Source organism: Tachypleus tridentatus, chromosome 9, assembly GCF_004210375.1.
Source record: "Tachypleus tridentatus isolate NWPU-2018 chromosome 9, ASM421037v1, whole genome shotgun sequence".
Taxonomy (NCBI): Eukaryota; Metazoa; Arthropoda; class Merostomata; order Xiphosura; family Limulidae; genus Tachypleus; species Tachypleus tridentatus.
In genome coordinates, this window is record NC_134833.1 from 135,435,020 (window position 1) to 135,459,265 (window position 24,246).

The window sequence follows — 24,246 nt, forward strand, 5'->3', positions numbered from 1 at the left end:
AAGTGTCAGCAAATGGGATGACTCCTTTATATGCAATACTGTCAGTGGAAAATATACTAAAACTATACATATACATATTATTACAAAGTACAAGATCAACTTCACATAGTTAGCAAAAATGTTTACAATTTAATAATTTGAACACCTCTTGACATAAGTGTAAAAGGAATCACTCAAAATAACTTTTAGACTGGAAAGCTGCTCCCTGAACTAGAATGATTGTATTTTCAAGCATTCTTACCAAAAGTCATAATCCAAGAACAACAAAAATCATACTTTTACAAGAATCATACTATGTTCTTGAGATTTAAAAAAAAATTATGGAAAATAAAAACTTTCAAGTACAGTGATAAACAATACATCAGCTGAGATTCTATATGTTTTTCTACTTCAATTTTTGATGTATGGTAATACACTGTTTTGCTGGACAACTGTCTGGAACGTTTCTTTGAAGCCAACTTTCATGATCCTATTGATAAAATAAGATGCAAAGAATTGTTCAGTAGATTGTCCACTGTAAGTCCATTTTACAAAATGACTCATCTGCTACTCACAAATTTGAAATACAATTTTTTATGTTTTGTACTAGAGGTATAAATATATCATATAAAGGATCACACTATTGTTACTTCCAATTGTGATTTTGTTTTGTTTTTCAAAAATTGATTTACTATGCACTTATAATTTGAATCATGTTTTGCATTTGCATTTTCTAAAGTAAGAAAAAGTTTAATAAATATGTCATATTTTTTACTTATAAGGTTTCACATCACTTCTGACCACAAGAAATAAGTAACTGTTTCTTCAATCATAGTATACTCTGACTCATGGAGCATTTATATGGCTGTTAGCTGAGAGGCATGAAACTGCTGTTATTATGGAAGGAACACGTTAAGTACTTTGTTTTATTTGGTGAGCGAAATGTCAAATGTTTTTGAAATCAGGAGAAATAATTTGTTGAAGTGCTTCTTACTTTTAAATTGACAGGTGTTTAATTTTTAAAAATCTTGCAAATTGGGGCCTATAATAAACCATAAATGTAAAAACATTCTTTTCTAAACAATTTATATGTAATGATTGTGTAGATATATTTGTGGTTTATATTATGTATCTTTATTTCACACTTGTTGAAACTATCTTCCAAAAACAGTCAGTGTTAAAATTTGCAGGGAAACCTATGTACAAAACTGAAAAAAATCTGGTAGAAATGAGCTGCACTAAAATTTGTTTTTCCAAACTGAATTTACATAATGTATAAGAATATAGATGAATGTTTTATTTCTCTGTTCACTGCATTATAGAAATTATTTTATCAGTATCAAGATCTAACACTGAATCTTGCAAACAGTTCAATACATAAAGTACTGAACATTCCTGCATTTTGATATCATAGGAAGTAACACCTTAAAGAAACTTTTGGGATTTTTTCTTTAACTTGTGACAGATGTAACTGTATTTATAATTCCTAATTTTTTAACAGTCTTTTCCCCATGTCTGAAGATGTGTAGTTTTATATTCACATTCTTGACAAATAAATATTATTTTTGCTTGTTTATAACAACTTAGTGATTTTTTCAGTGAACAAGGTAGTTGCAACTTGCCTTAGTTTACATAACCTAATGACATAAATGATGGGACATTTCCAATTAGGACCCAGTGGTAAGAGTGACAACCTTCTTGTAATATGTAAAAAGGATAAAAACAAACTTCAGAAATCACAATGACCCATTATGCATACAAAGTGGGCATTTTTCAACATTTTATTACTTATAAATAAAGAATTTTTATTGTACAGAAATTTTATTTATGTGAGCAGCATCACATGATCATGGCTAAGAGAGAACTGTGAATATATGTTTTGTTGTCTTCATAATAAAATGAGCCCTGCACTGTTTAACAGTTTATCAGGTAGTGAATTTAATGTACAATACATTTCACACTAGTTTTCTTCACCTAAAACTTTTTGAATGTGTCATAGTAGAAATAGATATAAAAACATTATATTCTTATGTTCAAATTGATATCTCTGTTGAGTATTTTCTATGCCAGTAAAGCTGTGTATGTTCACATTATTCGAAACAAAGCATCAGAATACAATCTGAGTTATTGTTGGCACTTTATTTTTACTAAAACTTGGGTCAAATATTTGAAATAAGACTTTCTTCCCACTTCACATACTTAGGTGTTTAGTTTGTATATACTTGTCATAAAGATCAAACACCATAAATTTATAAAACATTACTCTCAACAATACTTCAGATTATGTAAATTATACTGTTATGAAATCAACAATGTTAAATGTTTAATATTCTGAGCAGCTTCATAGAAATCCCTAATCAATTAATAAATGGTAATCAATCTGTCAGTACTGTTTATTGGTACTGAATCAAATTTCACTGTTACCAGTTAACTCTGTTTTTCTGGATTGGTTTGCATACATTTCTAGATATTAGCTTGGTCAATCACTTTGAAAAATCAATAACAACACAGTAATTCTAAGTGTAGAAACAAGTTGCATGTATGTCATGAGACAACTCCATGATTCAAATGAGACAATACTTGTACATATCACCACTTATACAATGAATCATACCATTTTCATCTACTGTTGCTACCTAATACTGTGAATCAGTAATTGCTAGCTTTGAAGGAAAACCAAGATTCATTTGTTGCTATCAATTACAGAAATCTATAAGTGAGAAAAAAATTTAAAAAATACCAAAAAGTCAGTGAATATTATTTCAATTTACAAGTTTCAGTTTTATTACAAATAAATTCTGTTTCACAAAGTTAAAACAAAAAAAAACAGTACATATAATAAAACAAGTGTATGCCAACCATTTTTGCAAGCTGTCTATCAATAATGTTAACAAATTAAAAATATATATCATTTTTGAGCAAAATACATCAAGCTACGAATAGGTTTTCTTTTTGTTATGATGTTATTGTTAAGAAACACATTAGTCTGTGAGCAACTTTTTTTCATATCAGTTATTAGTAACATAGCTAGTACAACTGTCAATGTAAAACATGTTTAATTATAGAGGCACTCAGCAGAGTACATGCCTCTGCCCCACAGCATTGATTAAATTTGGCTTTCAAAAAATATGAAAATTAACATTTTCTTAAACTGAAAGTGTATTTAAAATTGGTACTTATATCCTATCACCCAAAGCTGCTTCAATTCTGATCTGCCCTCTTAGCATTGCTAAAAAAATTTCACTATACTGCACCAGTCTTCACACAAAGCTATCTCAATTCTGATCTACCTTTTAAGCACTGACAAACAAAAACACAGACTTCATTACAGCACACAAGCCTTTGTACCCCATAATCTGTACACCATTTTAGAACATCAGCTGATCATATGACTATGTTTCTCCAATCATTCTGCACCATCTATACTGGCACAGCTAGCTCCCTCTATTATTCTAGAACATCCTCACTTTTGACATACCCAAACAGTAAGTGCAATATGAGACAGATTATGGGACACAAAAGGAAATCCTTTGAAAAAGAAATAGGGACAATAACATAAAGGGAGGTAGTACAATCCACAAAACATGTCAGGGAACAAACCAAACCAAAAAATGTATATTTGAAACTGAACAGAAGTGCTGTGAGAAATGGATGGTAAGGAAGTAGGATGGAAGACCAAACCACCTGCTCTGGCAGCAGATATCTAAGAAAGGATAGCAAAATCAGGATAGAGGATAACAGAAGAGGAACAGTAATGGATGTAATAAACATCAATGACATAAATACTGGAACAACAATGACTACAAGCAAGCAAGAAAAAAGAAAGAGGACTTAAAGGAGAGTAGTACGAGAAACTCATAGCAATGAGTTCAAATGGAGAATTAGACAGGCATGAAAGACAAAACAGAGATACAATATGGCAAAACAAAGAGACATAGAGGACAAGAGTAGATAAAAGGATGGAAATAACAGGAGGGAAGAAAGCTTGCCCAAAACAGGTAAACCAAAAGGTAATTGTTAAGGCAGCCCTATAACTGGAAATAGTTAACACAGACAAACCCAGATCAAACAGCCATGTGAAGAACTGGGAAAGAGGAGGTCAAGAAGAAGAGGAAGGGCAGAAGCCATGACTAACAGACTTTGGTTTGAAGGTAGGCCATTTCCTCTGGTACACTGACAAGGAGGAAGGCCAAATGGAATGAGAAAGAAAAATTGCTACATAAAGGATGAATCCCTGAGCTGAGGCAAGAGACCAGACAAAAGCCACACATGAAGATGGGGTTTGGTGATATCAGAATGAGTTATACCCAATCACAGTTGTCAGAGGAGAGACTGGGACAGAAGTAAGAGTAGGTAATGTTGCTCCAGTAAGGGCCAGAGCAAAGGAAATCATGTCTGAGCAAGCCAATATTAAGTAGCAACCAATTAAACAACAAGGGGTGGTTTGAATAAGGAAAAGGACTCCAAGGAAGAGTCTGATTCAAGCGAAGGCATCAGGATGACGACCCCTCCAATCCTAACTGAAGGAAGGAATTTTCATGTTCCAGTGAGTAGTAAACATATCTATACGTAGTATTCCTAGAACCTGGTTAGACTGAGATAAGTGACTGGTGATACAGATGACAAAAATGGAATAGTCAGAATGAACCATAACCACCTGCCCCTACAAAACTGTGAGTGCGAGATCCCTACAAATTACCAAAAGTTCCAGGATGTTGAAAACGAAGAGCAGACTCCTCAGCAAACCACTGACTAGTAAACAGTTGAAATGAGATTCTGGACAAGGTGGAGATATGGGAATCCTCATCACGGTCAGTTTCTTGTTGAGCCAGCAAGCAATGTTGGTCCTGGTCTGAGGAGGAAAGGTAACGGGATGGTCCTAGGAATCATAGGATAAGTTTGTTTGTCTGTCTGTTGCTTTTGAAGTTAAGCACAAAGCACCACAATAGTGTACCTGTACTCTGCCCACCAAAGATATCAAAACTCAGATTTCAAAGTTGTTAGTTCACAGACATACCACTGCATCAAAGGGGTACAGGAGAAGTTTGGTTGGTAAAGGAGCATCCACTAAAGGAATCTATGTGTGTTCAACCCAAGAAAATGAGAACTCAAATCCTCAAGAAAGAAAGAACCCCTCATGCAGTGATAAAAGAAGAAGGTAGGACCATTGAAACTACCTGCTCAATATCACTGAGCCAAAATGCTGAAGGTTAGGCCAAATGAAGAAGGGAATTTAAAAAAAAACCAATGGAATAAGATATGTAGTGGGGTTTAGAGTGAACTTTTCCAACTCGATGAGTAAACACTACCCAATTAGCTTCTTCAAAAGCTAAGCTGGCATTATTAACCAACTGGGCACAGGAAGAAGCAAGTATAAGCCAATATTCCATAAAAAAGGAGAGTCTGAAGACCCAACAATTGAAAATAAAAGGCAAAAAAGTGTAACCCTCAACAAACAAATTCAACCAAAGAAGGACTGAAGGGCAGTACCCAAAATTGGAAGATATTACCTTCATGGATAAACTGAAGAAGTGATGTGACAATGAAGCAGTTGAAATATGAAGAAAGGCACCTATCATGACAAATTGGTCACACAGAGCCCTGGGGAACACAAAAACTCCAAAGCAAGAGGTAGAACTCCATATTGAAATGAGCTGGCTCCAAATAAGAGTTCAACCAGGTCAGGTCTTCAACTGCTCTCTATCTCCCATCTTCTGCAGTACAACCAACAGACAGGGCCCTGGTTGTGTGGGTACCACCCATTCAACAGCTTCATTGTATAGCATGTCTTGATCAAACTAGGCAAGATGAGAGGAAGAGTGACAATCTCAAATCACAAGGAAGATTTTGGAATTGAATGGGAGAAGGTGGGCAGAACCTGTAGAACCCATGAAACTGATGCAAAGCGTAGGACATATATATATATATATACCCACTGAAAAGGTAATAATTAAATTTTAAATGCAAACCTAAACTAAAGTAACTTAGATCGTAAAAGAATTATAGAAATCTAACTTATCAATTGATGAGCAGAGAAGACATAACTTATAGCTTGAGGAAATTAGGTTAATATGCACAAGACCACATAAACTTGCTAAACATGGTTATACCTTTCAGAGTGAGAAGTACATGCTGAGAAACTTACCACAGATCTCCTGGGGAAAAGAACAATACTAGACATTGGAAATAAAATGGAAAGTACCATAAAAAGAAATTGTGGGTTGTTGTAGGAATTTCTTCATCCTCCATATTAAATATCACATTCACATTAACAAATTAGAATTTAGAAACAGAAATATTTCTGATACAAATGAGTAGCAACAATGGAAATCAAACACAAGAAATCGAAACTTGAAGTTGACATAAGTTTGTGATCAAGCATAATCAAAGTTTTGTAGTCATACAAAGAATACGTTAAAACATATATCTGCACACCAGTATTCCAATCAATAAAGTGAGGATTTGTTCTAGAATAGCAGAAGGAGATAGCTGCAGCAGTATTGATGGCATAGTGTGATTGGTGGAGGGAAGTCACATAATTAGCTTGTATCTGAAATAGAGCAAAAAACCTGGTGTAATGTAGCACAGTGTTTTAAATATACTTACAGGGCACATTAGGATCAAAACAGCTTTAGGTAAGAAGTGGTACTTCCATTTACAAAATGTGTTCTTATGTTTGTCACTATTAACAGACTCAATTTGTGGCAGGACAATAAGAAATAATATTAAACACACATCCACCAAGTTTAATCTGATCATTTTTGACTGAGTTACAAAGCAAAAATAGTGTGAAAAAACTGGTCCCCATGTTAACAGATAGGGTTGTTGTGTTTTTGGTGGCCTTATTGTGATCTTTATCCTTTAGAAACTAATCACTTCCAAGTTGGGCCATAGTCCATATGTTACCAAAATACATTCAGCTGTTTTTGAAACATGCTGCTGACAAACATACACAGGAGTGAAAACATAACCTCTGTGACCTTTGGTAATTTAAGAAATCTCCAAACTTCACTGCTTAAGATATTATTAATCATTATCTTAATAGACAAATGTTATCATATTTCAACTACTATACAATCTTAGAATTAATCTTAAAAATTATAACAAACTGATAAAAACTGTTATTCTCTTATTTTAAATTACAAGTGACTGGTGAGACAAAAGTTTAATGAGCCTAATCAATGATTAATTGTAATTCACAATTTCAATTTATCCTTGTACAAGTGGAAATAATTTAAAATTTAAATTAAAATCATCTTCAGTACAATAGTAGAGTCCAAATATGAACCACATACAAAACAAGTGAAGAAAATTCAATCAAAGAAGAGATCAGCTTACAAGTTGTGAAACAAACAAAATATGATTTAAAAAAAACAGATGTAATTTTATCAAAATTGCTGTCATAAATTCTAACAAAAACCATCAAACAGCTAATTAAATTTATTACAATGCTATCAGTAATATTTTTGGATAATGAAAATAGTATCAGTTTAATATAAATAAATATATTTTAATTATAAAAGCATTATCATACAAGACTAAACTGGTAATTTTAGAGATGCAGATTGTCTCTTCAGATCAAGTAAAACTAAAAAAGGGAATTTAATAAAGCTGGACTCTTACCTGGATCTCAAGTACATAAATTTTTTATTGAAAAAAATTAATTTATTACAACATTAACAAATTACTGATTATGACTTATGTAGGAATTGAATTATCGATGGAAGAAGAGCTTTTAAGGCACAACAGAAAACCATGTGATCTAATAAATTAAATGATCACATGCGAGAGAGATGGCTGAATTAAAATCAATATATCTAAGATAATAAATGGTTCATTTGAGGCCAGACACAGAATGCAATGATACTAAGTGATTCATGATTCTTTCTAAGTCACCTCAGATGAAGGAAAGTAAAAGAACACTATGAATAATTTTTCTCTACTTCATTACTTACCCCCTAAGCTTGATAAAACAAGAGGTCTACGTCCACATCTCTCCACTAATGCCAGTCCGATAAAAGTGCAAATAAAATTAACTCCAGCTGTCACAGCTGCAAGCCAAATAACTGTTGTTTCATTTTTTATCCCTGACATTTCTATGATAGTAGCACTGTAGTACCTATAAATATAAAAAAAAACATAGAGAAGAATAATAAGTAGAAGAGTTAATAACATTAGTAACAGAATGTTGTGATATTTAGTGTTTTATAAGATAAAACACAAAGTACATAAAACTTGTAAAAATGAATGTAAAACTCATCAGTAGTCAACACATACTTAATCCTGGTTCTGCCTGTAAATATTAAATCTGGTTGCACCAAACACAACCTAAATTTTTAAAAGGATGAAAGAGAGCATGCTTGTTACCAAAGTAAGTTAAAAGGTTTCAATACTGAGGTGAGGAAAACAACAAAAATATAGAAGGTTTTATACAAGGTGCCAAGGCTTTCAGTATTTTCTAGATACAGTTAGTGTACTGACAGAATACCCACTAATAATAAAAATAAATACATATCTTGACAGAATGAAATTAAATTGTACATGATGACTACAAGTTAATCAAACTTTATATATAAACTCAACACAGATCTGTAAATCAGTTACTATTTTATACAACAGTAATATAATTGACAGGTAACCTTTTTCAATTAGTATTTATATAAGAACTGATCTGAATACTACATTAACATTACAGCAACACTTATTTCTGCTAGCTGAATTTAACTGATCTGAATACTACATGTAACAGTTCATCAACACTTATTTCTGCTAACTGAATGTCTTAAATTCTCTATTTTTGCCAACTGATGACACTTTTCTTTATAGAACATCACCTAATAATATGATTATTGGATGACATTAATGAACATATCAGGGATAATTAATCCCACAAAACAGCTCGAAAACTATTTTTGTAGAAAACTACAAGTACTAAAAAAAAGATTCTAAGCTTTCAAACATGGCTTGATGTTACTGATTCCATAAATTTTGCAAGTATGTTTATGATATGTTGTAAAATAATTAATTCCAATTTGCAAGTTCTTTTAAATTATCTCATGAAAAGTAATTAAATCCAATCCATGTAACAATAACAAATTAGTTTTTTTTCTCCCTAACATTTTTTACAGGCTTGTACACTTTGTAGCTTGTGGGCCAACATTTAAAGTCATTCTGTCTGCACTATATTAATGTAAAAATCAACTTACTTGTATAAATTAATGCATTAAGTGTAATAAAAATATGAGCATACTGACTGATTCACTCTACTGACTAGAAGACAACTACCTTCACTACTGGCTCACTCATATTTACAACCTGAACCAGATTCTAGGTATTTTGGAAAGCCACTCTTTCAATTACATGAAATTATGATTCTATGTCCTCCAGCTAATGCTTAAATACAACAGTAAAAAAATAGCTTGTAACAATATTTTATAAAAAAAATGAACTATTGTATTTCAAAATCATTATGATTAGGATCTTCAATATCACAACACCCAATATTCCACACTTCTGAGATTATTATCAGCTTTAATCTAAATTAATGAATTATTTTAATTTATACTCGAAACTTTCATTACATCTAAATAAAGTTCATATAATGAAGTTTACAATGAAGATGTCAATGACATATTTTTTTAATATTCTGCAAAGAAAGACTTTGTTTAATCACATTTGTGTGATATGAAAAATCCACACAATCTAAACAATAGCATAAGTATTGATGCTTTGAACATTTTTGTTCAATGAACAAAGAGAGTGCAACTGTATTCATTTAATAACAGTTTATTTTATAAACCAACAGACATAATAAATTAAAAAACATCAGAGTTTTTGCACAAGAGATGAGTCATAGACAACTTGAAAACATTCATTTCTTAATTATAAAATTGTACATTCAAAATGTTTACACTTTTAAATCAACATTAAATTCTATACAATAATGGCACTTAGAAAACAAATGCAAGTTACACATATAAGAATCTAATTAAAATCACAATACAGTTTATAATTTCAATTTTTCTCCAGGGAAGACATATAAAATTTAAAGGTATTAAGAGGTAAAGAAAAGTTAATATTTACATTACGGTGTTGATGCCTGAAATCTGTTGAAATATCTGTAATGCACAACCCACAATTAGAGCATTTCTGACAAATGGATCCAGAAGTATTTTAAACAAAACTGGCTTTGAACCTAAAAAAGAAAAAGAAAGAAAATTAATTTCAAAGCTCAAATTAATATGAAAAGCAAAAGAGAGCAACTATTATAATATGTGAAACTGATGTACTATAGTAAAAGTTTAAGGTTTAGAAGCTGAAATTTCTTACAAAAATATCAGAATCAAATGGCTCATTAACATACACCAATACATTTTTACCTTCACTGCTAGTAGATCAACATACTGCAGTACCTTGTATAATTTTATGTTTTTACCTATCTCAATGTAAAAACTGGAAAAAAAAGAAAAAAAAAAAAGAATGAAATCATTAATTTTCATAACACACACAAGGAACAATAGCAGTAATTAGTTTGGCTAACTGTAATCCTGTGTATTTTATGTGATGTTTATGTATATAACAAACCTTGTAGTAATTATTAATCATGGATCATTAAGCTTTTTTTCAGAGGAACACCATATCTTTGTAAAATAGATGAATTCAAGGGGTATTGATAGCATCATTTACACTGGAATTATGATTTTTGTTATTATGACTAAGTGATGACATCATGTACTGCCCATAAACACATAGACTGGATTTCAGTTTAAATTGAAATTAGATGTAGAATTATCTTGATTGAAACAAGAAGAAAGATGAACAACTTAATAGGTTGGTCACTTTCTGATTGGTATCCTTGTAATGGTTTCTTGTCTTGTTTTGGGCTTGTTGGGCAAAGAAACAAATGAGAGTGAGTGGCAATCATTGTTTTAGTAAAAATTTCTGTCATTGTTCATTTTAGCATGCATACTTGTAATATGCTTACTGAGTGCTTTGGTCATCACTACATATAAAGTCTACTAACACTATGACACTATTTAACACATGTACAGTTACCACCTTAAGGCATTCCTTATATAAAAAAAACACAAAAGAACTAATCATTAATCTGTTATAAAAAGTTATTCTAGGCACCAATTTATTAAAGTATATCATGCTTATGTGTTATCAGTTTGGATGAAAAAATAAGATTTTTAAGATTTGTATACTTGTTTTCCAAAAATCCAACAGATGATAAAGCAAATGTGTTTATGTTGAACCTTTACTTTATCTACCTGTAGATCCATATTTTTAGAATTTGAAGCTGAAAATTTCTGTCCTGTTTCAAGTGACCTTTAATTTAAAATTTAATTTTTTGGGGCAATTTTAATTTCACTGTATTTTCTATAGAGAACTACTAATATACTGGTATTAATTGCAATTTGATGGGTTTTTTTTTCAAAAAAATTGAAAAAAACGTAACTTATTTTCCACAACTTCAAGCATCAATACATCAAAATCAGATAAACTTTAACAAAATGTTTCAGAAAACACATATCAGAATACAATTTTATTATATTCTATGGTTTATCTTTAATTACTGGCTAATGTAGTCAAAAATTTTATACCTAGTGTAATATCCTTTAGTATACATCATTATTTGTTTACTAATAGTATATATGTCACACAGAGCAAGATAACATAGAAGAATATTCTGTTATAAAACTATGAAATTTTCAAAAATTTAAGTTTGTCTCTCACTCAGTATGTGATTACACTTACTGGTAAGTTATTAATTATTGATCTTATAAAAATATGAATACTTGTATTCTTAACTGCTATGAGAACAATCAATTAAAGGCTATTCTTTGACAGATTGTTTAGGCAGAGTATTCATGATGAAACTTTGTAGAATGGACGGCAGTCCTGAAGACAAAAAGTGAAAGATTTTCAAAACATCATCCTGCACACTTGTGTCTCCACAACAGGCAGTTGCCGTCCATTCTACAAAGTTTCAATTAAAACCTGATATGTATGATATGCACACATAAATGTAAAATTATAGTTAGTCATTATATCAATAAGAAATCAATACCCTTTTACACAGTTCACACTGCAAGCAAACAAATGCTTGGTATTTATGTCCAGTGTTTCATAAAGTGTTTTTCCAATTGACTTATATGGTGCCAGAACTTTATTTGTAACAGAACATGTACATAGTATGAGACTACTCTCCACCAATAGTACTGTGCCACCTATGTTGACACAGCAAACTCCCTCTGCTATATCTGCTCAATCCCCACTTTCTCAATTGGCACAGCATTGTTTGGACATGTTTTTTTCATGTTGTTCCAGTTTATGGCATTTCAGTTTTTTTCAACAGTTTTATTTCATTGTGTTTGTATTCAACTGTTTTAACAAATTATTATTTTGCATTTGTTTATCGTTATCAAACTATAAGAGATTTTTCTATGAATTTGCATTTAATGATATCCACTACAAAAATTCTGATTGCAGTTGAAAACACTACTGGCACGACTTCCCAGAAATCAGGTTAATCTTTATCTGCAGAGGAGATACAGGCCTTAATTCACAGGGAGCTAGATTCATACGTTCAGCTAACAACAACTTCTTTCAACTTGGCAATGAAGACTATATGGACTCTTTTTTTTTTTTTTTTGGCACCTTCTTATTTTAGTTTGTTGCACTCTACATCTCTTCAGGTGTTTTCCCCTTTATTTTTTTATAGCTAGTCAATCAGGTCATTTGTCAACACATACCCCAATTTTTCTCTGTGTTTAAGACATAAGGGATTTCACTAATTTTCTTTTTTCTATTCAAACTGACATGCCACTATGCAATTCATTTTGATGGAGATTTGTTCTTCTTCTTTCTTCCAGTTTTCTCAGTGGTTCTACGGTAAGTTTTTGACTTGTACATCTCACACGTGGTAGTTATACCAATGGTATACATCAAATCAGATGCCCTTTGTGCGCTTTTGTCATTGTTTGCACGTGGAAGATTTAAGTTTCATGTCATCATTGCTCAGACCTTGATCAGTTAAATATTTATGTGTCCTCTGTTGTGTAAGGTATTCAGATTAACTGTAAGCTAAAAATTGTTTATTACTTTGAATTTCTAGGAACTTTTAGTGATTTTGCACATTTGTTAACATTAAATATCTTGTAGACTTGGTAAATGTCTAAAGTTGATTACTTATATATTAATATGTACTTTACCTAGGGATTACTAGTAGTCACATTTAATCCATTGTTCTGCCTGATATTTTTTCTTTCTTGTCTTTCTTCAATATGTGCCATAAATCCTATTTACTTTCACTGTTGGCCTTACTTATCTGTCCTTTATTATCTAAGTTATCTTAGATGAATTGTAGATTTGATACTGGTTATTATTTTTTCTTGGTAATTTTCATGGAATTGCACATTCATTATTATTACAGACTTTGCTAACCAGGTATGTTTAGATAGTTTGGACATTACATATCATCACCACAAGTAACATCTAATTCATCATTATATCTGGATAAATTTTTTCATCTTCACTTTGGTGCATTGCTGATGTGTTTATTTCTTTCCTGTTTGTGGGGTTGAGCTTTACTTTGACTCCTTCTTCTACATTCCTGATGCTAGAAATGACATTTTCTGCTTCTAATCTACAATTTGAAGTTCATCCCCAAAATGCCATACTGTTAACAGTTAATTACTGTTCAAAATTGATAGCTACAGTTTGGGAGTTGATTGTTTAATTTATATAAATTAGTTATTGCTCACATTTTCCCATTCACAATCAAGAGGTTATACTCTTCTGCTTCTACATACAGCAGCACAAGTGGGATTCCTGGTGAAAATTTGATGTCCACTCTTACACCCACTAAATTCCAAGTTCATTTGAGGTTTTTCTTTATTCCTATCTCAATTGTGCCCAGCTTTCTCCTTTCCTACTTAAGGATATGAAGCAAATAGTCCACAGGGCCCTTGCCTCACATCTTCTTGTACCTCAAGAGGTTCTATCACTAATGAGGATGTGGGATTCCTTGGAAGCTTTCATTCCTATGGGTCAGGTTCTTATATGTTTCCTTCATTTAATACCACTAGATCAGTGGAGCTTCTCTTCACATCAGCTGGACCACCCTTTTACCTTTCATTACTTGATCAGAGCTGACCTAGCTTGATGGTCAGACAGAAACCAAACCACATCAGAGGTGCTCCTTCCATCATCTTGTCCAGACTTACTTATTCAGGCAGTAATATTTAGAAGGTTGGGGTGCTTACTTTAACTCCCAAGAGATTTGCAGTCTCTGGTCAATCAAGGACTTTTCTTTCTGTTTTATCTTTTTTGAGTTTATGGGAGTTCATCAAGCTTTGTCCCACTTCCATTCCTGTAAGAGAAGGTGATTATGGCACACTCCAATAATTCCACATTGGTCATTTATATCACCAAGCAAGGGTCTACCAATTCCAAGTCTCTGTTCTTTCAGATCCTGGATCACCTTTTCTGAGCCCACAGTCACCACATGGTGATCTTAGTTGCCATATTCCTAGCACTCCAAATCTGGAGGCAGATTGATTATATTGTCCCAGCAAGATTTTTTCCCCATGGAGTAGCCCCTTGATCTACAGGCTTATTGGTGGTATATTTCCACCTAGGGACAACTTATACATGCTTTTGCAACCCACTGATGCACCAAACCATTCTGTTTATGTTTTCAGCACTAATGGATATGTTCCCATTCAAATTGTACATTCCTAGCCCATCAGATAGCTTCACAGTTTCTCACTCTATTTGTATAAATAAAAAGTCATAAACTTGAACTCCATAAGGGGACAGTATGTGCCATATAACACCACAACGTGCAAAGAAAACAAAGAAGCTAATCATCATTGTAAAGGGAGTATTGATAGGAGATGGAAAATAAAGAAATGAGTGAGAAGCCAAATTGCTTTCATGAGAAAAAGGACTGGTCAGGACATTGGATAACATGAGAGGAATAGCAGAGGAAGTACTTCTCATAGTGTTATGTGGCTCATACTGCTCCCTGATGGAGGTCAAGTTTGTGACTTTATATATATAGTGAAAAACTGTGAAGCTATCTGATAGGTTAGGTATGCTTGGTTTGAATGGCAACAATTTCATTAGTGCTGGAAACACAAACAGAATGTGTTTTGAGTTTTCCTATCCTTTATTGTTCCATCATATGCATGTAGTGAAATGTGTAATAAAATCTCAAAGAAAAAAAATATCATCAAAATGCTATACTAGGCACAACTAGCTTGTCTTATATATTTCAATTATTTTAGTTCATGTATTCATACCACCAATAACAATACAGTTTACAACATTATTATGAGGAAAAGATATACTTGATTTGTTTACTAAAGCCTTATAAATTTATACACACACAAATATGATTGTGCCAAAAACAACAACATTTTCCATAAATGTTTTAATAAAAACAAAACAAAAACACCAGGCATAATTATTAGAAACAGCAGTTATTCCTAACATATAATAATATCCGAGATTCAAAAGGTAAGCCAAATCTTCAAGCAATAGGGCTCTTTTCACTACACTACTTCCACTTGTGGGGCAGAAACACTTCAGTGTCGGGTAAAACTCAATTATGAGTTTCAAGGCATGAAAAAGTATAAAAATTAAGAGAGGATTTACTTCTATCATAGCGTGTAAGTCTGTACAATAACTGTAAGCTTTTGCATTACAAATGGTAAATATGGGAACTGATTAATGAACACACAATGAATATCATTAACCATGGTAGTGATTCATAATAGGAATCACTCATTTGTTCTTTATTATTATTTAATATTGTTCCATCACCTTAGAGCAAAAATGGTTGTATTATAATAAAAACTGGACAATATTACTAGATGCATCATTGCATTTTTATAGGGTAGTTTTTAAGTGTATTTGACTACCTAGCAAATAACAGTAGCTGTATAACTATTGACCCCAACTGCTTTAATGTTGTCTGTAGTTTATATTAGCCTATTAATCTACTACACGTGTATATAGCTAAATGCAGGCCATGGATGTAACTTAATATTTATATGGCTGCCATAATACACATGTAACATAGCAATTATTAACTTATGATTGCAACTGTACTGATGTTGCATATCATTTGTTCACATGATTTTTGCCCTTTAAGACATAAAGCTGCTGACAAGATCACAGGTTTTGTTTTTTTTACCACTGCGTGATCAATTTCAGCCATGTTACAAAAATAACTAAAATATATAAACATATATGCTGTCTTCCATGACAGAAATCTTTAACCCATAGTTTAAAAGATAGCAACAAGCTCAGTTTCCAACATAGAGTCAGCAATCACTGCAACAGCTGATGGTGTTACATTACAGCCAACACTGCATGGCTGTACAATTTATTGATACTGCAAATACAGTATCTATCTTAGAAGCTGACTACAAGGAGTGACAACATTGTGCAAGCAATAGATGGTGAAACTAATAGTGGTTCTATATGAAACTGATGCAGAAATTTCTAACTATAAATTGTATTTAGAAAATGTTTAGTTTCAGATAAAATATGCAGCAGCAGCAGCCCAACAGAGAAGTAACAGTGGAAGAGAATCGTAGAAGTGGCATGACCCAAACTCCATCAGAAATGAAGGTGGTGGAAAGTTATATTAATATAACCAGTTCATTATTGTTAATTAACATGATTTCAACCTTGTAGAGCGTGCACAATGTCGCTCTAAAAAGAAAATCTAGTCAGCTGCAGTAGAACCATGACAAATGTTACTATAGCCAGCAGATAGAAGAAGTAAAAGGAATGTGAAAATATTTCAACTATAAAGAAAATTAAAAATGCTTATTTTTACAAGTTATTATTCTGCGAGACGTTGCCTTATATTTACATTGAATGTATATACATACATCTATAAAAGTTGAGATATTCATATAATTATCAATCTATATATATTCAGCTTTACAGTAAAAAAAAAAAAAAAAAACCAACTACAAAACATGGATGCATGTATTCACTCTTGGTGAAATGTATACATGTTGTTTTATACTGATATTATTGTTTGCATGCATGGTTGGTTGATTTAGTGTTTTATGGCACAAAGCAGTTAGGCTATCTGTGCCAAACATCTGGTAAAAAGGTAAAAGTAAAGTAAATGTTTTAAAATTAAAGGGAAATGAAGGTAAAACAAAACAGAGTTTAAAAACATAAGTAGCATAAAACCAATGTTTAACTCTAGTCTACAATCTTAAGACAGAAACTGCAGTAAGAGAAGTTGTAAAGGACTTTCTGTGGCATAATGGTAGTTATCATAACCTGTCAGGAAGACTAACAGGTCAGTACAAGAACCACTATCAATCACCTGAAGTTGGCCTTTCCAGTCCTGGTTCTGAGGTATATGCCATTATGCCAATTTTCAAAAAGTAAAGGAATAAAAGTTTTAAAAGACGTGTAGCAAAATTTTAATGATAATAATAATTCACCAGAATGACCAACAGAGTGTTCAAGCAGCAGCGTTAGTCACTTGAAGTTGGCCTTTCCGTCCTGGTGTCGAGTTATTTAATGTTACGGCCATTTTCTAATTTCAAATTGAATGCAAGACTGTGATTCTTAAAAGGCAACCACATTATAAAAGGTGTAATGTATAAATTAAAAAACTTAAATGACAGTAAAATGATTAATGGCCATTAAAAAACTAAAAACTTTATCAAAGTGGACAGTGTCACCATCACCAATAACACTATCTAACATTATGGACAAAACTTGGGACAGAACATGTTTAGAGTTGAGAGTTGTAACGACAGCAAGAAAGTAAAATGTGGCTTATTGTGATCTGAGTGTTACACAGACTACACACTGGTACATCAATTCCAGATAAAAGAAAACGATGACTTCAAAAACTGTGACCAATGCGTAGTCTAGTCAGAACAACTTCCTCCTTCTGATCCTTAGAAAAGCAAGATGGCCAAAGTACAATATAGGGTTTTATTTGGAAAAGCTTGTTTTTGTGTTGCTCACTCCAAGTCGACTGCCAGCTGGCATGGAGCCGAGCCTCGAATACAGGACCACAGTCCATGTATGGAATAGGCACAGCAGTGATAGTGCCAGAGCAGATAGATTTAGCTGCTGAGTCTGCAAGCTTGTTCTTGCGAATACCAACGTGGCCCGGTATTTAGAAAAACTGGATAGAAGTAAATGTTGAAGAGAAATGGGCCAGTCGGTTTTGAATAACAGCAAGAACAGGGTGTGAACCAACGTGAAACGATTCCAGGGACAGTAGAGAACTAAGTGGGTCAGTATAAATAGTGCAGTTGGAGTACTGCTTAGCTTATATGTGGTCCAGGGCAAGAGAAGTGGCGTACAGATCTGCAGTGAACATAGAAGCTGTAGAGGGGATTCTGCTCGCAACCACCAAACTGCAACAAACCATGGCAGAGCCCACACAGTCACCTGATTTTAAACCATCCGTATAAATAGGAATGGACTGATTGTTCGAAAGATGTTGAGTAAATAAAAGATGGTACTTCCAATTGGGAGTATCTGCTTTTCTCAGATGACTTAAAGAAAGGCCACATTTAGGGACTGTAATAAGCCATGGTGAGATAGGCTGACCAGTGGATACTGCAATGTTATCCAAGTACAGACCCAATTCATCCAACTGCTCCTAGATACGAAGGCCAAAAGGAGCAATGGCAGATCGTCTGTTCTGCAAAAGCATGGCCCATCGAGGAAGGAAAACACAATACCAGATGGGATGCTTTTGTAAGGAATGAAGTTTTGAAGCATATAGTAAAGACAGTTGCAAACTTGCTCTCAGGGACCACAGGCAGCACAACTCCACCAATACAGAATTCAGGATCAGGGTGAACACCCCATCGGCAGCAAAAATGCATGCAAACGGTTTTAGAGAAATTAATGCCGTTTGCCGTGGGCCACTTCAGTACACGATTAAGGGCAGTTTGTGATGGTATTTATATTTATACTGAAAAGTGTGACACTCAAAACACAGCCCTGAGGGACTCCAAGGTCCTGTAGAAAAGAACGGGAAAGTGTCGAACCCACACGAACTTGGAATCTCCTGCCTATTAAAAAATTTATAATAAAAATGAGTAATTGGCCATATATATATATATATGGAGTTCTCACAAAATGCCATACCTCCATGTTTTGTCATAAGCCTTCTCAATGTCAAAGAATATTGATACAAGATGTTGTCGTTTGAGAAAGGCTTCTCTGATTCACGTTTCAAGTCTTATTAGGTGGTTCATGGTGGAGTGCTGTTGTTGGAACCCATACTGGGTGAGTGAGAGGAGTTTGTTTGATTTGAGGAACAAAACAAGACGAGCATTAACCATCCTCTCTAAGGTCTTACAGAGACAGCTCGTCAAAGCAATTTGACGGTAGTTTGAAGGAATCTTGGGATCCATCCCAGGTTTGGAGAAAGGCAGGCCAATAGCCAGGCATCAGGAAAAGTATTCTCCTGCGAGATCTGGTTAAAAACAACCAGAAGGATAGCAAGAGAAGCAGGAGATAGATGGAGCAGCATCAAATAGTGTATATAATCAGGTCCAACTGACGTACTGCCAAACTGATGAAGGGCCAGTTTGAGTTCCACCAGTGTAAAGGGACAATTATAGTCATAGAAACAATCAGCTCGAAAGGAAAGAGATGATTGCTCTGCCTGAGTCTTGATGGCTTAGAAGGTGGAAGAAGCAGAAGTGCTAGATACCAAACTAAAGCTTTCACCTAGAGTATCAGCAATGCTTTGGGTATCAGTTACTTCCTCACCATCACAGAGCAAGATCGAGAAGGGGGCAGAGTGATATTGCCCACTGACCTTTCGAATCTTGTCCCATATGACTTTGGAATTGGAGGTAGAAGATATTCCAGTTGTGAACTTAATCCAAGATTCCTTCTGGCTTTGACATCTTATCCACTGACCATGTGCATGTGCCCGCTGGAAAGCAATGTGGTTTAAAAGTCTGGGATATCTACGGAAAGTATCCCAGGCCCATTTTGAGCCTTCTGTGCCATTTGTCAGGCAGGATTCCACCACGAACGAGAATATAGTGGAAAATCTGTTGATGTTTTAGAAATACACTGAGCAGCTGCCACACAGTGGAGATACACCTCACTGTCTGCAGTGGAGAAACCAGCGAGAATCTCTGACCCTGGGATGTTCTTCAAATCCCTCTCAACAATAACTCCTTGTGATGAATTCAAAGTAGCATTAGGTGTAACCTCAATTGGTATACCTCCAATTGCCTTTGAATTCAAGACGAGATGTGGATGTTTCCACCAATATGTCTCCAGATCAAAGCTTCTTTACTAACTTTGGAGAGCCAGCAAGTCACTCCAGTCACTGCTGTCATCATGTTACCTGAGCAAAAGTGCATGCAAACTTGCAGTTAAGACACTGGCCACAAGTAATCTTTTCATATGAATCCTGTTTCTGGCTTGTTAAATCTGATGGTAGGATTTGTGTTCATTGCTTACCTGGGCAACAGATGAGTAAAGTTTGTCCTTCTCTGACAGGAACAACATAAGAGGTGGTGCAGTACATGTTTAGGCAGCTATCCATCATTATGGAAAGACTACTCTTTGTATCCTCTAGGGAAATGTCAGTGGAGCCTCCCAAAGGCATCACATGGAGATAGTATTTGTGTCATATGCTAGAACAAGGTTTGGCAATAAAACTCTGCATTCCATTGAAAACTTTTGGGGATGACTGAGCCTGAAAATTGCTAACTACAACCCTAAACCAGCTATTGCAGCTGGGTTGCATTACCTTTTACTGATAATCTTGGATGAAATAATAGTGGATTACATAAACAAACTCAGTGACAGTATGCCATATTGCTCTGAAGAGGCTATAAGAGTACTGAATGTTTAATACACACTGATATAAGGTTACAGATATGTTAGATAAACAAAACTGTTTAGAACCAATGTTATTATTTACTTTGTTTAGTGATTTAATGATTATTCAGTTTCAATAACAAAAGTTTAAAAATGATAGTTATGACAGATTTGTTACATAAAACAGCATGAGTAATGTTTTTTGCATATGTAGATCATATTTTGTGGATTGAAGTCACATTACTCAAATCTTCTGTATTTTTCACCTTGCCTTAAATGAGTATCTTAGTGTCCAATGGTTTGTAGAAAGTTCTCAGCCTCAGTATATATATAAAAATAAGCAACCAAGAGAGCAGAAGTCAGGAAAGAAAGTTTAAGATAGTGAAAGTGAGGTTAAACTGTGTGATTGTTAATTTTGCCATAACAGACAATATTTTAAAGTAAGATTCACAGTTTAACAGAAATAAGTAGAATAATTTGTCTTCTCAAAATGTGTTCTAAAATATCTGAACCTGCCTTTGTGGACTTTGATGAAAAGGACACAAGTATTTGAAGCTCTAGATATAAATGTGGTAATTCACAGGGTAAGAGAAGTAAATTAATTGTAGAGTAGGAAGTTAGAAACACAGAAGAGGAAACATAAGTTGTTTTGTCAATCGGGTTCTAAAGTCACTCAACCAGGCTGCATGTACTTTTGATGAGCAAAAAAAACAAACATATTTAGACTTTTAGATGCAACTATGATATCCCACAGTGTAAAGAATTTTTATACATGTTAAACTTGTTTTTGATATATTATATTAAAACAAGTGAATTGTGTGTTGCCCATTTATTGTTCAAATTTATCAGCAACAACTCACAGACACCTATCGTAAGTTACAAAATCCAGTCCCATAAAACCTGACAAACATAAAGGCATACATACATTTTTAAACTTTATCACACTCCCTCAAAAAGAGCTTTAAAACACAGTATCTTTGCTTTACCTTTTTTTTTTTCTTAATAAAATCCACATACACCTCGCTTTTCTGAAAACCTCCAAACTTACCTAATCCAGCTTGTTGCCTTTCTTGCTCCAAACTACTATTCTTAATGCTTTGGAACTCAGGCTCTACATCAACAGAATTTCCCCGTACAGACCTTAACACTTCAATAGCCTTTTCATACTTTTTCATTTTGACTAGCCAGCGAGGAGACTCAGGCATAAACAAAAAACCACAAAACTGAATGAATGATGGGATCCCAGCAAGGCCTAGCATGTACCTACACAAAAATAATATTGATTGTAATATATGCAATATAATAAATACAAACTAAACAAAGCTTGCAAACACCAGTAATTAACACAAGACTAGTTTCTCCACAACTATATTTTGAGAAATAAGAGATATGAAAATTTAGTTATCACAAATTTGATTAGCCTAGCAGAATTTATAGTTTTAGATATTTCTCAAGGCTATATTTATTGTTTATTGAAACAGTTTAAGTTCATCACCACAACTACCAAAAACATTTTTGATTATACATCTTATAACTCAACTGTGCCTGGGCATGTTTAAAGTAATTTATTATCACAAGTTACTTCCACAAAACTTAATTATAAAAGCAGTTAAACTGGTTTAATGCAAGACAAAACTCAAGAAAAATTTAAATAGTACTAAGTTCTAAGAGAAAGATAACTAATAGCCATGATAACCACAAACGATAACACTGGAATTTCAGTGGGTGACATGTAATTGTTTGCAACATCAAAAGCCTATATTTGTTCTATTCCAATAAAACTGATTAAAAAACAAACTAGTTAATTCTTTTGATGTTTATAATATGCTGCTGCAAGTTGTACTTCAATAACATTTATAATTTCACTGTTTGCTAGAGGGAGCTGCTAATCATAATGATGTAATAATTAAGATGTTTCATGTAAAATCAAGAGACAAGGGTACATTATTTATAAATACAAGCAGATAGTGAAGTCAATAAATAGTATGCAAGTTTATCACTTCAGTTTCAGAAAAATTGCATGTTAGAAAAGACTGATTGCATTTATTCAATACTCAAACAATTAGTGAGAAAATTCTATGAGTATGTTTATTTGTAACATAGACATATTTACTATTAATCAAGGAAAGTCTTGTTAAATGTCATTTGTGCATTATGGCTACAGTAATTACACTTGTATCTGCTGAAAAAATACTGTACTTGAAATTACATCTAGTGGTAAAAGTAGCTACGGTATATATTAACTGAATATGCATTAGACCAACCTATAATGAAGATAGAACATTGACTGTAACTTGCAATGTGTTATAATATCTCACCAGCTAACATCTCTACCAAGCAGCTTGCACAGATCATCCACATCAGTGGTCAAGCTTTCCACAGGTTTCCTTACTTAAGCTTTGAACTCAACCCAATGGATCAATATTTTTCACCAGGATAAATCTTTAGCACTACACAGTTATGGCTACCTTATGTTCATGAAGTTGTTGGAATGAGTCAAGTTATGAGTCATCCAGTCTCAGTGCTAGGCACTGAATTGCCTGTTAAAGGGTATAACTGTTCCAAGCAGTCAGCTGCCTGAAGTGCTTCAGAAAGTAGTTTAGCTCTTCTTTCATCAAGCATCTAAATGTCAGAGGAGTTATTTGTTTGGCTTTATTTACGAGGATCCAAGGGTGCAAACAAATGGTCTCCCTGCCAACCTTCAAATCATCACATGATTGAGAGACTATCAGCAATGTCAGCCCAGCATAGAGTGCTCAGGTTCCTCCAATGTTCTGATTGATGGTGGGTTCCTGAATTAAGGGTCCAGAGCAACTAAGTGTACTTAGCAACTTATTTCTAGCTCTCATTAAGCAATTCATATATTGCATTAATGTTACTAGTGTACCATCCAGCTTAGGGAAGCTCTCATTGCCACACAATCCACTTTGAATCATCAAAATAGCTTCAATTGGTAAACAGTACCCACTAATGATGCTTCCAATCTTTCTTTCTTGTTAAGTTGCAAAAAGAGCCAGAGCTGTGTTACTCTGACTAATGCTGGTCTGGGAGTGCTGCACAAACTTCTTCAAGTCGTTTTGCTTGGTTGATTGGATGGTTAAGTGTTTTATGGCACAAAGCAGCTAAGCTATCTGTGCCAAACATCCAGTAAAAACGTAGAAATAAATTCAGTAAAATTCATAAAAGGAAATAAAGGTAAAACAAAACAGTTAAAAAAAAAATAAATAATTAGCATAAAACCAATGCTCACATCTAGTCTACAACATCAAGAGAAAAATTACAGTAATTAAAGTTGTCAAGGACTTTCTGTAACATGACTGTAATAATCATAATTCCACAGGAAGACTAACAGGTAAGTACACAAACTACCGTCAGGCACCTGAAGTTGGCCTTTCCAGTCCTGGT

At 33.6% G+C, this 24,246-nt stretch overlaps 1 protein-coding gene across 2 annotated transcripts in view; it reads right to left on the reverse strand.

Annotated features, from left to right (window-relative positions):
• LOC143226439 (proton myo-inositol cotransporter-like) overlaps positions 1–24,246 on the reverse strand; it is a 120,502-nt gene that overhangs the window by 92,151 nt on the left and 4,105 nt on the right. For both annotated transcript variants that reach the window (XR_013014620.1, XM_076457392.1), the window contains exons 3-5: positions 21,890–22,104; positions 10,063–10,174; positions 7,935–8,098 (exon numbers count right to left, since the gene is read on the reverse strand). Coding sequence is in view for 1 of the 2 variants with exons in the window: in XM_076457392.1 (XP_076313507.1) it covers positions 7,935–8,098; positions 10,063–10,174; positions 21,890–22,104 (491 nt within the window). In the remaining variant the exon portion in view is untranslated. The remainder of the gene's footprint in view (positions 1–7,934; positions 8,099–10,062; positions 10,175–21,889; positions 22,105–24,246) is intronic.